Raw genomic sequence first — 16,661 nt, forward strand, 5'->3', positions numbered from 1 at the left:
CACATTTTAAAATAATTTCTTTATGTACAATTGTTCTTTATACAAACATCAGTCCCGAACACAACACATACATTGCTATTTCTTTTTGTTTTGTTGTAAAGTTTCACACACATCCTAAAAATATATGGCAGCAAATTGCAAAGTACAGAATGTTTGTCTGACCTTGGGTAACTTTGATCTAAAAAGTGCATTTATTCACAACCAGAATACAGTCTCACTTGCCAGGCAAAAGATGGCCACATTTATTAAATGGAAAGATGTGAATGTTCAGAAATACTCCATTAAAGAAGACAAGTGATTTTACTGAATTTAGGGCCTGATCCAGTTCCATTAAAGTCAATGGACTTCAGAGATCGTTGAAGCCTCTTATTAGGCCAGTCTAAAATTAAGAAACATCATAGTCCTCTATGGTAAAACTTCCATCCCACTGTGAGTAAAAGAAAAAAGTGCCCTTATTTGGACTCAATCCTCCAACTTTTACTCATGTGAATGGTCCCATTAGAACACTTGGACTACTTGCATAAGAAGAGTTGTAGGATTAGATCCTGTGTCTGATCTGTTGGATCAATACACCAGCATAATAAATAATTCACAAATCTTTGAAGATGAAAAATCCAGTTTTGTTTTTCTTCCAAGTTAAAGTGCTATACTTCTTAGTATATGGCCACTGGTATAAAATGGCCACTTATAATTCCAAATAAACTTCAAACCATGTTATACCAGAGGCTAACATTGCACGCTCACTAAAATGTAACAAAAACAATTTCACTTTCACAGCAGATTGTAACACAAGTAAGTTTTTTTTCCCACTCTCCCAAGAGAAACGGAGCTATCAGATTCAACACTGGTTTTAAATAATATTTGTTGAAATAAAAAGCTCAGCGACAAAACTACAGTTGAACTTCTAAAAAAGTACTGAAGGTGACATTTTCTAATAAATATACAAAGTTAAAAACACATAACAGTAAATACTGTGAGATGATGATGCTTCTTTCTAGAATTCCTCCCCCTCTCTTTCTCTTCTCTCCCCCCTAATAGGGCCAAATCATGGTTTTATTGAAGATAATGGTAGTTTTACCAATTGTCTTCAGTGAGATCAGGATTCGATTCTTAAAGTCCATACACTAAATGGTGAAATATTATTGTTAAATCTACCAAGTTAGCTGTCAGACAGAAAATTACTCTCAACACACAATCAATCCCTTCTCATGCCCTATTGATACTTCCTCCTACCCTCCTTTCTTGCCAAGTACTTCCAGTATTACTTGTATAGCAATTTATTAGCTAGAACATGACCAGTGCCAACCAGGTTTGAAAAGTAAAACATGAACAGTCACATTATGCCTTTTGATATCTCTAGAACCATGTACTCTTGAACCTTTCTGATACCACAGTGATTGAGATGTTGACAAACATGACTACTGATTGGGATTATGGTCAATACATACTGCAGGTGTAAACAACGGATTATTACATAACAGGTGTTCTACATTGATAAGCAATGGGCCTTGTCCTAGGTGCCGAGTACCTACAGTTGCCACTGATGTCATTTGGAGCTGTGGGTGCTCAGCACATTGTGAGATTGAGCCCAATGTGAGATATTGTATCAATAACATTACTTAACTAGACTGTGTAATACTAGCCTGATGAAGGAGATGTTTTGTATGCTCAATATTGGAATATCTGCGAACTCAATAAGCACACACACGTTCTGTTATTCTTTTTGGCAGAAACATAAGATCATTCCTTAGAAAAGTACTTCATATGAGGAACCTCTCCCTCCACTTTTCCCCACAAAACCCTCAGTGCCTCTGTTGTTTTAGAATCAAAATGACAAGCTCAGCTTATCTGTGCTCTCTCATCAGGATAAACAGGAAGACTGGACACATTGTATCATTTTGCTCCAATGTCATTTAAATCTCTTTATGTGAATTGTAGTCTTGAAGTTACCCATTTAAAGTTTTTAATAACCCAAAGCTCAAAGGATTTGGGAAGAATATCTTTCTACTGATGGAGAGTAACATGTGACAAAATCCCCTATGCAACCACAATTCCAATGGTTATGAAATATACTTTTTTCTACACTTAAAATGGATAACAATACATATTAGTACATATTTAAAGGAATGCTTCATAAAATGATATCCCAAAGCTATTTAGAAAGTTTAAACAATTTGCCCTAAATGTAATGCACACTTCCATAGAAAATACTATTCTAGCTCAGCTGGATTTAACAGATGACCCCAAATCCTATTATCTGTAAATGTTAGTCCATATAAATTTTACTAAGTGCTGACTGCAATTCATTCTGAGTCATACTAAAAAAAAAAAAAAAAGTGCTGCATGTCAGAAATGAAGGGTTATAGTCAAGAACACATAAACCATTTAGTAGAAGATAAGATAGATCATTGTTCGACTATTCAGAATGTGCTCTGTAAAAGTCAGTCGACAGTGCTGATCAGTTTTCTCCACTTGCAGCATTTCACAGTTCTCCAAGTCATTCTCTTGACTGATAGAATAAAATATAACCAGATTCTGAATTTTTTGATATATCAGAGGTCAGACCATAGAATTCTTCAATAGCTTGAGCATCTATTTTCTGCAAAAATAAACAGAGTTGTTTAAAATGTTTGCTTAAAAAAAAAAAACTTGGATTAAATGAATATAAAAATGCAAAAACATGTATGTAGTTATTTGCCTCAGGGTAATGATTAGCAAGTTTTGTTAGCGATTCAAGAAGTGAATGGACAGTTTAATAGTTTAGGAGCCAAATCCTGCTTGCTTCGCTCATTGAGATCAATGGGACTACTACTCTGAGTAATCCAAGCAGGATTTGCCATAGCTAAATGGAGAGAATCTTTTCTCTGTTACATAATAGCAAACAGGTAAATTGTGATTTAAGGTTTCTACAAATGTAATGGTAGATACTGCATTTAACTTTTGCCTTCCCCGAGAGGTCCTCTACTTTCCTCCTTTTATTTTCCTCATCACTGCATCTTTTGGGACAGATTCTGCTACCCTTATATTTAAGTAGTACAGTACCACGCAATCTCCTTCCAAACAATGGGCCTGATTCTGATCTCGCACCAGTTTTACTCTACTGTAACTGCAATGAATTTGCTCCTGACTTGCACTAGAGTGAGACCAGAACGAGCTCCTAGTCTTGGCAACATACTGCAGCGATTTTTAGTGTCTGCTTGAGACACTACTGCACTATGAACAGACTGCATCTGCACCAACTGTAGGCCAGATTCTGCTCTGATTTATAGAGGCTGTGCTGAAAGGTGAACTATCAGACTGGAGGGAGGTTACTAATGGAGTTGTGAGTCACTGTTAACACAGAGGGGGATCAAAATATTGTACAGGAGGATCTGGATGACCCTGAAGATTGGAATAACAAATGGGATAAAATTCAATAGTACAAAGAGCAAAGTCATACAATTAGGGTCTAATAATAAGAATTTCTGCTACAAACCAGGGGTTCATCAGTTGGAAGTGACAGAGGATGAGAGAGAACTGGATGTGCAGGTCAATCATTGGATAACTATTAGCCACCAATGTGATGCAGCTGTGAAAAAGGGCAAATATGATTCTAGGATGCATCGGCAAGGCATTTCCAATAGAGATAGAGAAGTATTAATGACAGGTTTCAAAGTAGCAGCTGTGTTAGTCTGTATCCACAAAAAGAACAGGAGTACTTGTGGCACCTTAGAGACTAACAATTTGTTAGTCTCTAAGGTGCCACAAGTACTCCTGTTCTTTTTGCAGAAGTATTAATGCCATTGTACAAGGCACTGGTCAGACCTCATTTGGAATACTGTACCCAGGTCTGGTAAGCCACGTTCAAGAAAGATTAATTCGAACTGGAACAGGTGCAGAGAAAGCTATTAGGATGATAGGGGACTGAAGGGCCTAGCTTATGAGAGGAGACAAAGAGATTGGCTTGTTTATCTTTTCTTAAATTGAGGGGAAAGGGAAGGGGGAAATCAAGTCACCATCAAAAGCTGATGGTCTCTGAATGGTATGCCACACCAAATGGACATAGGAACTTACACACCAGTAACCTTTTCATGATCGTCCGCATACTGACCTCTACAATGTCATCATCAAACAAAAGCCAAAATCCATGACTTTTCACAATGGTAATATAATGCCCACGATTAGGTCCACTAGAAAAAAAAAGTAATTAAAAAGTATCAGAGATATAAATGGGCTGGTTTTGATAAGTCATATGTTAAATGGATATTATATTTCCACTGAAGCCCTTGTAAGCCAGCTTGCAGTGTTAAGTAGACATGTGCATTCTTCTTTCTCCTATACTGGGTTATCTAAAATGAGTTGGTCAACTGAAAATTGAATGCCCTCTCATTATCTGCATTATGGTAGTTTATAAATCTAGCTAAAAAGTAATTGACAATTAGTTGGTGGCAGACATAAACTATGACAAATATTTTCAAAATTGCTCAATGGAATTTAAATAGGAAGAAAACAGGCTGATATTAAACGTGGAAATGCAATTATGTATCTTCTTCTGGGTGGGGAGAACAATTAGTTCACATTCCTTTTGAGCTTTAAGAATTCTTCCAGTTTTTTCCATGCTTGACAATCCATCACATCCAAGAACTCCTATTATAGCTACGATTCTTCATTCTAACCAATCATTACCAGTCCTTAAAATCAGCCAGCTGAAGCAATCGCCATTTAGTAAGAAAAGAAAATACAACCACTGCCTGCTGCTAGAGTCTGAATATGCTGTCTCCACATATTTCCAGCCCAACAGAAGTAAGACCCCAGAGGGCCAGATTCTAATCTTTGTTACACTGGTATATAAACAGAGTAACTCAATTTAAATTACTTGGATTTACACCATCTTCATTTACAAAAATCTGACTGAGATATAGGTATTTCATATGGCAATGCAGGATATTCCTGCTGTGATTCTGAGCTGGCCTATAATTATATATATTTTTTGTCCGAAATATTTTAGAATAATCCAATTTTAGGTAACCTAAAGTTGGTCTCAACTATGTAAACAACTTGGCACAGGCAGACCCTGGCTTTCATATGCTATCCCATTGACTTCAATGTGACTTTGCACAGTAGTAAAGGTCTGTTTGTTCAAATTTGTTGCAAGATCAGGCCCAGAGTCAGCATTCTAGATCTACATGTATTGGCAGATAGCTGAATTAGACAGTTTGATTGATCCTTTTCCATGTCTCATTTCTGTAGTCCTATGATACCTGTTTCAAGTAGAGCTGGTCAGGAAACGGAATTTGACATCCATGAACAATTTGAGGTTTTCGGAAATTGTTTGGTCTTAAATTAGGGCAAAAAGTAAAAATGTTGAAATTTTTTTGCAGAATTGAAATTCTGTTAAATCTTGTTTTAGAAACAATGAAATTTTCCCAGGAACCTTTTTGGTGTTTCTCAAACAAATATACTTCCTGGCTCCCGGGGGCCCCACCAGTCTGCCTGGTGAGAGTAGTTTGTAAACTCTTCACCAGGCAGACTGGCTACTGAGGAGCCTGGGAAAAAAGCTCCAAAGACAAAAGAACCCAAAATACATTTTTAAAATCTTATGATTTTTAAACCAATCTCAATATATTTTGAGGCCTGACACATGATTTTTGAATGTTTGGAACTGGCAATACTACTGATCTAATAATAGGTTGGGTACACCTGAACGCACTTTACCTGCCACAGTGAACGACAACAGCCACCAAGTCATACATGCGATCCAAGTTGACTGCATCACTGGATGTGTTGAAGAGACGTAGCTCCAGAGGAAATACCACACGATAAGAGAGTTTGGTGTACCTGTGTAACTGCTCCATGTACTTGAATCTCTTGAGGTGCAATGCAAGGATCATTGGCAGCTTTTTTACTCTCATCCTGTGAAATCATTAATAAGGGTGTATATTATGAAGCACTGCTCAGGTCAGTGTTATTCTTTTCTTGCAATCCTATGCCTGCACATTATAAATGCACTTTGTAAATAGAGGTATTCCATCAGCAGTAACTGGAGACCTAAAAGACGTGTGCAGCAGCTGTGGCTCTACCTCTTGGTTTCAAGGGCCATGTGGAGTGTACGTGTGTTGGAGAGGCTTGCAGCCACTAGAGGCCAAGAAGCTGCAAACAAGTTCAGGAGGGGGTTCACTGTAGCCACAAAGGTATCACAGGCAGGAGACTGGGAACGTTGTACAAACACAGAAGTTGGAGGACTGGACCGTAGTTTAACGTATCAGTAACAGAGTGAGTGACGCTACACTTCAGCAGTGATTTAAATTTCTACTAACGATATGTCTACACTATGATTAAAAAAAAACATGCCCCAAAGTCTCAGACCCTCCCCCTTGTGGGATTTCAGAGCCCAGGCTCCAGCCCAAGCCCAAATGGCTACATTGCAATTTTATAGCCCTCTGAGCCCAAGTCAGCTGACCTGGGCCAGCTGTGTCCATGCCACAGGTCTTTTATTGCAGGGTAGACGTACCTTAAGAGCTCAATTTACCTGAACAGGGATTGAATTGCACTGTTCTTTACCCACCTTTTCTGTGCCTCTTGTTTACTGCAGCAAGTTTCACAGTAGTACTTCTGTTCACTACATAATGTTTCTGTGTTGCTGAAGTCTCTGTAAATAAATATAATTATCAATTCTTAATGTTCCTTGAAACTTCCCCCAATATCACACTTGGACTGATGAACTGAAAAGCCAATAAGACACAATGGGTGAAACTGGCCCCACTGAAATCAACAGGAGTTTCATCCAATTTCTAAAACATGCTATTTACATCACAGCTTAGACTTATAAAGGCCCTGACCCAGCAAAGCACTTAAATACCTGAGTAGTCCCATTGACTTCAGTGTGACAACTGATGCTTAAACTTGAGCATGTGTTGAAGTGCTTTGCTGGGGGAATGTTAAGAATTACTTTTCTTTGTGAGTACCAAGAGTTTTGTGCTGCTACTTGCTTCACTCTGGCAATTGCTTCACCAAGCAAGACTTTTCAACAGTATTAAATTCAACATGCATGCTTCCATCCCGTGCATATAATTCACACTGAAGTTCATGCAAGATGTGTGTGCATAAGGTACTCCTGAGGGAATTCTCTTCCAAAAAAAAGTAAAAATTCTGCACACAAATTTTATTTGTCAATAAATAAATGTGGAGGCTACAGCATGGCAATGGGGAGCACAGGCCAGTGGCTGTGCAAGGTGGGAGATCACCCTCTGCCTCTCCCCCCACCCTGGAACATGGACAAGGACCCTGAGACAGCGCAAGGGCTGGACCTGCCCCAGAAACACCCCAGGGCACTGCCCCTCTGCACCAGGCGTACCAGGTGTGGGCAGGAAGGATCTAACTGTGGAGGGGCTTAATGTGTGGGGGGATCCAGGTATTGGCTGAAAAGGTTCTGTGTGGGGCAATCTGGGTGTGGGCAGCTCAGTGGGGGGTCCGAGTGCGGGGGCATCTGGATGCACAGGAGTTTGTTGTGGGGGTTTCAGGTTGCCGGGGGGTCCAGGTGAAGGTGGTTCAGCAGGGCAAGGGGATGGGTGTGGGGGGATGGGGCTTGGTGGGGGGCATCTGGGAAAGTGGGGCTGTGTGATGGGGGTCCAAGTGTGGGGGGCTCATCGGGGTGGGGGCTCAGTGCAGGGGGCTCAGTGGATGGTAGATTGGGTGTGGGGGTCCAGATGTAGGAGGGTGGGTCTCAGTGGGAAGGTCTGGGTGCAGGAAGGTTCCAATGCAGGTGGTCAGGGGGGGGATTGGGTGGATGGGGGAGCAACTCCCCATACAGTGACCCCTCCTTCTGCGGAGGAGAGATGGGGGCAGGAAGTGGGTAGGCAGAACTTCCTGCAGCCGGGGGAGGTTTCTAGGGGTGGGTTTGACCCAGCCAGGCTGCTCCTTGCAGGGAAAGGGGAAGTCCTGTCCTCCCACACTCCCAACCCAGCTGGGACTAGTAGCTGAGCCTGGTGCAGGGTAGGAGCCACAAGCCAGGGCATCCCCAGTCCCGTCCCCCCGCCCCCCGCCTGGTGATTTACCTCTCTACTGACTACTCTGGGTGCCCAAAACGATGCACCCACACCGCTGGGGAGGGATATGTGACCGCTCTTGTGGCTTTCCTTTGCTTCCCCATCAGAAAGTCATTTTTCTGCAGGAAAGCAAATAAATCTGCAGGGGACATGAATTCTGCATGTGCACAGTGGTGCAGAATTCCCCCAGGAGTAAAGAGCTTCAGGACTGGGTAAGGTATTCCCAACAGCTGCAGCACTCAAGACACTCCTAATTCTCCCCCGTGTCACTGATCCAAAAAAGACTTTGAATTCTGTTTGTGTGGTTTTAATTGGGAGCAGAGGGGAATTTTTAGATACTTACACACACCCCACCCCAAACTATTTCTGGATTAGCCCATCTGGATTATTTAAAAAAAAAACCTATAGGTCTCTCTGCAAGATTTACCCAATGGTCAGAAAGGTGCCTTCTAAAATAGAAAGTGTGTTGGTGTTATTTAGTCATGTAACCAATATTAATAATATCTTTTAATGGGATAAAAATATATAACAGAGACTGGAGTTGAAAGTTGGGATCAAATGGACTGAGTCAACGGGCCTTTATAACTTGGAATGGAAATAAAAATAATTGATTCATAATTCATTTTGTTCTTAGATGAATTCCTCTCCTGCTCTTTGCCAGACCTCATACTCAGGAGAGAAAGATTATGCTGGAGGCATGTATTTTTTGGAGCACTTAAACCCATAAAGACCTTTTCATCTGACCAAAGACAGAAATAACTAGTAAAGTTTCATCTATACTGGTGAAGAAATACATTTTATTGAAATACTGAACAATTCTTATTTACTTGTTCCTCTTTTCAACATTACAGTATTTACATCATGAAGATGCAGCAAAAGCAATTATTGTCATAGAAAACAGGCAGTGAAATTTAGTAATATAATTTGATGTTCCCTGCTGAAAAAGGCTGCAGAGGCATTTGTCCATTTTATCATGAGTGATACAGAATAATAATGCAGCTATGGAAGGCCCGTGTTCTAGCTTTACAAATGTTTAATTAAAAGAGAGTTTCTCTTATTTCTTATTCTCAAGGAGGGAGTTGTGCTCCTTCTAAAAGGCCATCACAAAGGATGACAATTGTGGATTCTCTGCCTTGTGTGTTTTGTAGGTAACAATCTGTAGCCACCTTCTCAAAAAAGATTTGGAGTATTTTCATCCTATTATGTTCCTGCAATGGAGGATGGAAAGGCTACTTAAAGCATGTGGCTGTTATACTGTACGCTGCCAAGGTTTTAGTTATGTCAGTACTGTATGTGTATGGGAGGTTGTCCAGCCAGGCTACTAAACTTCCTAGCTTCTGTTCTAGCTGAAAGACATATGATACTGGCAAAGTGTAGGAGGAAAGGAATGGATTGCACAGATTCAAATCGCAGTATTAGGAAGGCTCTCCGTTCCACACTGTACCTTTTATTGAAGAACTATGTAGCCTTGAAGAAGAGGGGTCCTTTTAAACAATACATTTCTTATGAGTTTAATAACCAAGAGGTTAGATAAAATATTAAGCTCTGTTTAGAATATCTAGTATAACTTATTTGTGCAATTTGTTTTTTACATATGGTTGATTGTGATACAATTTTCTGTTTAAATCTAACAGGCTGGCACTCAGAAGTATAGTTTAGGGTACTTTCACATACAGGTATTAGATAGTTTTCTAGAACAACAGTTCCTAACAAGTTTTCCAGATTTTGGCTGCAAAAGTCAATGCTGCCTGCCTCCTATTTACAGTCTTTGTATACCCTTCTGTTTGGAGAATCCTAAGTGCCATTGGAATTTGAAAGCATACAGCTGAAAGAGAGATGATCAATGGTGGCACATTTGGGCCCAAACCAGTGACTAAAGTCAGGAGCCTAAAGTATCAGTGACAAAAGACTGAAGTACCAATACCAGTGTGATTACTCATGGTCAAGAACACTGTTCTAAAAGAATAGAAAAAAAGACATCCTGTGTTCCAAGGCAAAGTCCTTTATGGTCACAAACTAGCTCCACTGATACAGACATATTATGTTGGTGAGCATCAGTACAAAATCCTAAAATAAACTGGCCTGAAACTGAAAAGGAGAATTCTCCTGAATCCAGAGTTTTGAAATGAAATGGTAGTTACTGAGCAAAACCCTGACATACAGCATAAGTAACATTCCAAAATGCAATAATAATCCCCCATCTCCAGTACTCTGTGGAATGGTTCACTTGCATCTGATTCAGGAAGCTGTTTATATCCTAGTTGCTGCTCTTTCTGTGTGTTTTTAGGTGTAGTGTGCTATGTAAGGAGGTCTCTCTGAGATTCTGAAGCTTCATTTAAAATGTATTTTTAAAACTTCTAAGTAACTTTGGACCTTGAAAGACTATTTTGGCCTTCTGATATTATTTAATTAAAATAACATATTGTTTTGAACATAGATACCTATCTACAGTAGTCAGTGCCAGGACTCACGATATTTTAAATCCATCCAGTGCAGTCAGTCTATGTGAACCTGGAAACGGTATTCTTTAAAAAAATCTTTCAGGGATAATGGTTAAAAAGTTGTCAGTTTCTGCTGCACTGCAGCTTCCCTACACAATTGGAACTTGCAAAATAAGTCAAGATTCCTCTCCCGCTATAATGTTAGGATTACAAGCAGAGGAGCAGATTGTAATTTACAAAGCAGAAAATTAGATTTTTAAAATCCCTTGTTTCTAAGGTCTCTGGGTCCAATTCAGCAAACCATATGCTTAACTTTTAGTATGTATATAAGTCCTAATCAGCAAAGCACTTGAGCATGGCTTAAAGTTAAACACATACTTAAATCCCACTGAAGCAAACTCATATTCAGCAACAACTCTTCCAGGTGAACTAGATGATCAATTTCTTACCCCAATAGGGAACCGTATTCTCTCTCTCTCTCTCTCTCTCTCACACACACACACACACACACACACACACACACACACACACACACACGAACAAAATGAATTTAAAGTAAATTTCTTATTAAAGGTTCCATTGCATCATGAACATCCAAATTATTCCCTTTTTTCTTTTGCTCAGCAAAACCTCAGTTAACACTGCACAGTTTGTCTTGCATCTCATCACTCAGGGATGTTCCTAGAACCTTTACTTTCAACCTTTACTGGACTGAGAGAATCAGAAAGAAAACATGATTTAGGAGAGTGGGGTAGAAATGTTTCCCAAACAGATGCATTTATGAATCTTCCATTCATTTACCTCAGACAGTGCGTAATGGATGTGTTCTGCTCCACGTCAACAGAAAGGTCAAGAAAATCCTCATCTTTGCTACTAACCTGTAGCAAAAAATACATATGTAAAAGATAAACACACGTCTAAATGCACCTGAAACCCATATACAAATTTTGCACTTGAAACAATTACTACAAATACAAATTGTACAAAATAACTACTTTTAATATTTTCTAGACAGATTTCTGGCTTTGTATAAATAGGTTCCCGTGTCAGTCAGCAAGTACATTAATCAACCTTTCACACCATTTCAATTCTGTTTCTGGCACTTATCCCAACTCACTGACCATGACCAAGTGACCATCTATCTCTAGTCCTTAAAATGGCCTGGCTTTTCACCACCATATTTTTGGAGCAGCCAAATTTTAATTCATTTGTGGTTTTCAGATGCTTGTGATAGAAGCAGGAGAGTGAAAAATAACTGATGTAAATATAAAGAATAAGGGGATGTCTACACGACAAACCTAAGGCCTTGGCTACACTTGCAAGTTACAGCGCTGTAAAGCCTCCCCCAGTGCTGTAACTCACTCCCCGTCCACACTGGCAGGGCACTTACAGCGCTGTATCTCCCTGGGTACACCGCTGCAGGTACTCCACATCTCCAAGAGGAATAACAGCTGCAGCGGAGTGGCTATGACTCACGGGTGTGAGTGTAAACGCTTGCAGCGCTGTACTAATCACCTTGTCAAGTGGCCAATCCTCTCCATTGTTGTGACCGGCTGCAGGAATGCAGAAGTGCCGGTTTCAAAGCTCGTACCACAGAGAAAAGCAAACAGTTTGCAGCTTGCTTTGAGTGAGTAAATGAATGAGCAGGGGGCTGGGAGTTCAGAACTTGCAAAATAGAGAGCTGACGTTCTCCAAAAAGCACTCTCTCTCCCTCCACACTTCCTGATCCACCCCACCCCCACCCCCACCCCCACCCCCGTTTTGAAAAGCACATTGCAGTCACATGAATGCTGGGATAGCTGCCCATAATGCATCGCTCCCAACACAGCTGCAAATGTTGCAAGTGTGGCCACACCACTGCGCTGGCAGCTGTCAGTGTGGACAGACTGCAGCGCTTTTCCCTACTCAGCTGTACGAAGACAGGTTTATCTCACAGCGCTGTACAGCTGCAAGTGTAGCCAAGGCCTAAGTCGACCTATATTAGTAATTACTGTGGTGGTGCATGTCTACACTACCCTCCTTGGGTCAGTGGTATGCATGCTCACCAGGCGCGCTTTCACCAATCTAAGAGGGGCAGTGTCGGGAGCTGAGAGACCACCCCCACAGGCTCCCACTGGGATCCCATCCTGCCCCCCGTTCCCTGCACAGAGCATGGGGGAAGCTGCCCAGGACTTCTCGCCCCGCCCCTCCCCCCCACCCTCATTCTCCACTGGGAGCTGAGGGAAGCCACCTGGGGTTTTCCTGCCGTGAAATTGACAAGCCCATGTAAGGGACACAGTGTCTACGCAGACATTGTGTTGCTCTAACTACATTGACATAAGCCTTATGCCTCTTGTGGAGGTGGAGTTATGATATCAGTGTAGTAGGGCACTTACATTGGTGAGAGCAAGGTTGCAGTGTAGACACTGACATAATTAGGTCGACATAAGTGCCTTACTTCAACCTAATTGTGTAGTGTAGACCAGCCCGATGCACCTTTCCCCTTGAGATGCACCTATAATTTATACACATTGTTCTATGGTGAATTTTAAAACAATATGAAAATAGTTTTTCCCGTTTTAAATTTTTTAAGTGCACATTGTACCAGAGTTTACTTGCGTCTTTTACATATAATATACTGCATTATATGCACACAGCTAAAGATCTACATAATTATATTCACCCCTGTGGACAGGACTGCAATGAAAGTGCAGTGGTTGGTATAAATCAAGAATGGGCATGCATGGAGAAATATCATATTCGCCAAAATGGATACCATTTGGTTTTGTGTTCTTTCATCTTCACGGACAATCAGGGAGGTAAACATAGCACTTTTGTACCAAATTTTTAGTTTTGTACCAAATTTTTTATCTTTAGCCTTGAATCTAGATCTGGTTGGAAAAAATGCAATAGAATAGTTTTCCCTCAGAGAATGCAGTTCCGTAGAAAGTGAAATGCTTTGCAAAATCATGTCCATATCATCAAAATTTTATTTCAGACAAAAAAGGGGAGGGAGGGAGCTCTAATAATATTGAAATGTCCCATTTAATTTCAATATTTTTAATGAAAAATTTCAATTTTTCCTTTAAAACAACTTTGTTTTGAATTTTTTAAATGTTGCATTATACCATACAGTGAAATTAAAATTAAAATGAAATTAATCCTGTAATTGCTCTAACATTTTTGATCAAGCTCAAACAATTTTCCCCCTGTAATTTTCTTTCACACTTAATTTTACATGTTCAGTTTTCATTCCAGCCAAATGAAAACAAAAATTGAAATCTCACAATGCTCTGCAAAATGGAATTTCTGTTCTCTGCCCTGCTCTACTCATGTCCCATATAGGCCACCTTAAAAGATTTCAGTCAATTACAGGATTCAAATTTGGGGAAATTGTTGGAGTGGGAGGCGTTTAGGGCCATAGTTTTAGTTTAGCCTATTTTAGAATTGCCAGCTGAGAAATCTGAATTGAGATCCCAGACTTCTCCAAAATTCAGGAATGTTCAGGCCTTAGGTTTTAATTGGGACCCATCACTAATTAACACAGAATATGTCTTAGAAGAGTCTTGAGAATGACAGACATGAATAAATCTTCCTAGGATCTAAGTTTATTGCAATAAGAAAAAGACCCCCCCCCCCCGGACTTTGATTTATCCTAGATCAGCAACCACAGAGGTTCTTCTGTATGTAAACACATATCACATGTTTAAGATTGAAAATATGCTCTTTTCAATTGGTCTCCAATATTCATACTTTAGCCTCTTATTTCATTATAAGTACAAAAGGTTTAGGCTGGTGGCTGAGGGAAATCTTCAAAATCCAGAAATGCAGCCATGTCTTAGGCAGCTCTGAAAGAAACTGAGTTTGAAGCAAGATTGCCACATGAACTGATTTTGGCCAACTTCATGAAAATCAAATCCTGTTTATTTAAAAAAAAAAAAAGTAGTGCACACTGATTAAATACTCTCTCTAAACTGTTAATAACTCCATGTGTGTCTGCATCTCATTAGAATACCTTGAGATGGGGCTGAGAAGCAAAGTTCAAATCTAGATCTGGATCCAAACTTCTCCAAAGTTGGAGAGGGTTGGAGCTTGTATTCTGCTGTGGAGCCATATCACAGAGTTGGATCTGAGCTCGGATTCAGATCCACAAAATTCAAGGGGTTCTGGAATCAATGTTCTGGTTTGGGCCCATCTTTAAAGTAACCACCAACCCAGCTGACATGGTGAATCCAGTTGATGCCAGCCCTGAACCCATAGGAAACTGTTTGGGGATGAATTTTGATATTCTCAAAGATGTGGGTAGCCATAAAATATGTCCAAATAAAACTAACAGCAACTCTTCAAACAAAAATCCCCTCTGTGACATAACTCCATGCAAAATGACAGGAAACCACAGGACTTTTCAACAATTGCCTGTAGTATAAACACGGAGCTAGAATTCAAAAGACAGAGGAACAAAATTTCAGAGAACATTTTGTCTCTGCTGCTGGAACTAAGAACAAACTAAATTCTGTCTGGCTTATCAAATTTTAAAAATGCACGTAGATACTCAGTCTTTTGGCTTGATTCTGTTACCACTGAAGTCACTGGGAATTTTGCCATTGGTTTCAATGGGTACAGTTTCAAACCATCAGAGAGACTGGACGGAACCTGTTGATCTGGAAGTAGAGTGATGTATACTGTACTAAAATTAACTGGAAGAGTGGATTACATCTGCATTCATAAATAAGAATAAGAATGCCTGTATCTGAATAACTCTTTGTAGATTGTATACTTGTACCACATCTTTTAATCCATTCTATTGCTTTCCAAAAAGTATGAGAAACAATAAATTAAAAAAAAATTACATAATACAAACTAGAAAAGTGTATGAATATATTTTTCCTGTAGTCATAGGAAGCTATAAGATCAACCTTCCTATAACAACAACAGGAATCTTCAGAAGTTAATTTTTCCACCAAACCTTGAACTATCTGCAGGGCTGACAACAGGGATGAGGGTAAGGGGGACAATTGTACCAGGATCCCAAGCTCAGGGGGCCCTTCAAAACATCTGTAACATCTGTGTAAATAAAATGAAATGGGAGGGGGTGGGACCCCAGTGAACATGATGTTCCAGGGCCCCAAATTTCTCTCAATGGCCTGACCCACTGTAAGATTTTACAAATAAGGTATTTAGTAGTTCTGCTCAGCTAGCTAGGGCAAAATCCTGGCTTCGGTGGGAATTTCCCTGAGTAAACAAACACTGAATATAAATTTAGGATTTCATCTCAAAAGTTTAAAGGGACATTGTCAATTTAAAAACCAGCCTTTGGTATTTTTTAACCTACTATTGTTTGTTACAAGGGTTATTATAACTGAAATACATTAGACAAAACACTGCTTTTCAATTTTTCCCATTGTTTTTTCACTTTGGGCAAGATTCTGATATTGTTACTCTGCAAGTAGTCTTATTTAGATCAAGGAGACTTTTTGTGGAGTACAATGCTACTCTACATGAGCAGGGGCAACTGAATCTGGTCCTCTATGCATTTGACAGCACTTTATATCAATTTCAACTGTTCTCCCAGAATGGCCAGTTTCCCTGTTGTTTGCAGGGGTCTTTCACACAGCAACAAGGGAGAGAAAAACATTTTTTAAATAGGAAAGTGTGATTGAAAAACAACAAAAATTGGCAGGGAACTCTCTCAGGTATACTAGGTGGAACTACTCGTACTCATTTTTCAAAATGAATAGTTTTCAAGTTGACATTCTTTTAAAATACTGAAAAAGAACCTGATAATGTACAGTGTGTTGTTAGCAAATACTTTGAATGTTAATGACATTCTTAGGGATGAATTAGCACAATTTGATCTTAACTTTGCCACTTGTGAGTTATGTAGTTATCCCTAACTCATGGAATAATGAGGCAAATTCGTTGTCCACAGTTGCAGCAGCATCTATATATACTTAACTGTTGGCTTGAATGAAAAGGGTATATCAGATTAGTTAATGAGGTGTCTAACCATATATTATAACTGCAAAGTTTGGGACAGGTCAGTCAAGTTATGTTTACAAAAATGTATTTTGGAAAATAATATACTCACTTCAAGAAGTGAAGTTATACAGGAATATCCACATTTCTCAGGTGGCAGAATAGATTCACATATTTAAATTAAATTAAATTAATTAAATTAAATTAAATTAATGGAGATATCCCATCTCCTAGAACTGGA

The 16,661-nt window shown here is 39.6% G+C and overlaps 1 protein-coding gene across 2 annotated transcripts in view; it reads right to left on the reverse strand.

Annotated features, from left to right (window-relative positions):
* USP46 (ubiquitin specific peptidase 46) overlaps positions 1-16,661 on the reverse strand; it is a 38,599-nt gene continuing 21,938 nt past the window's right edge. For both annotated transcript variants that reach the window (XM_054029594.1, XM_054029596.1), the window contains 5 exons: positions 11,267-11,343; positions 6,545-6,628; positions 5,695-5,892; positions 4,091-4,169; positions 1-2,599 (listed from right to left, as the gene is read on the reverse strand). In XM_054029594.1, coding sequence (XP_053885569.1) covers positions 2,498-2,599; positions 4,091-4,169; positions 5,695-5,892; positions 6,545-6,628; positions 11,267-11,343 — 540 coding nt within the window. In that variant the 3' untranslated portion in view covers positions 1-2,497. The remainder of the gene's footprint in view (positions 2,600-4,090; positions 4,170-5,694; positions 5,893-6,544; positions 6,629-11,266; positions 11,344-16,661) is intronic.

The sequence above is a fragment of the Malaclemys terrapin genome, chromosome 5, assembly GCF_027887155.1.
Source record: "Malaclemys terrapin pileata isolate rMalTer1 chromosome 5, rMalTer1.hap1, whole genome shotgun sequence".
NCBI lineage: Eukaryota > Metazoa > Chordata > Testudines > Emydidae > Malaclemys > Malaclemys terrapin.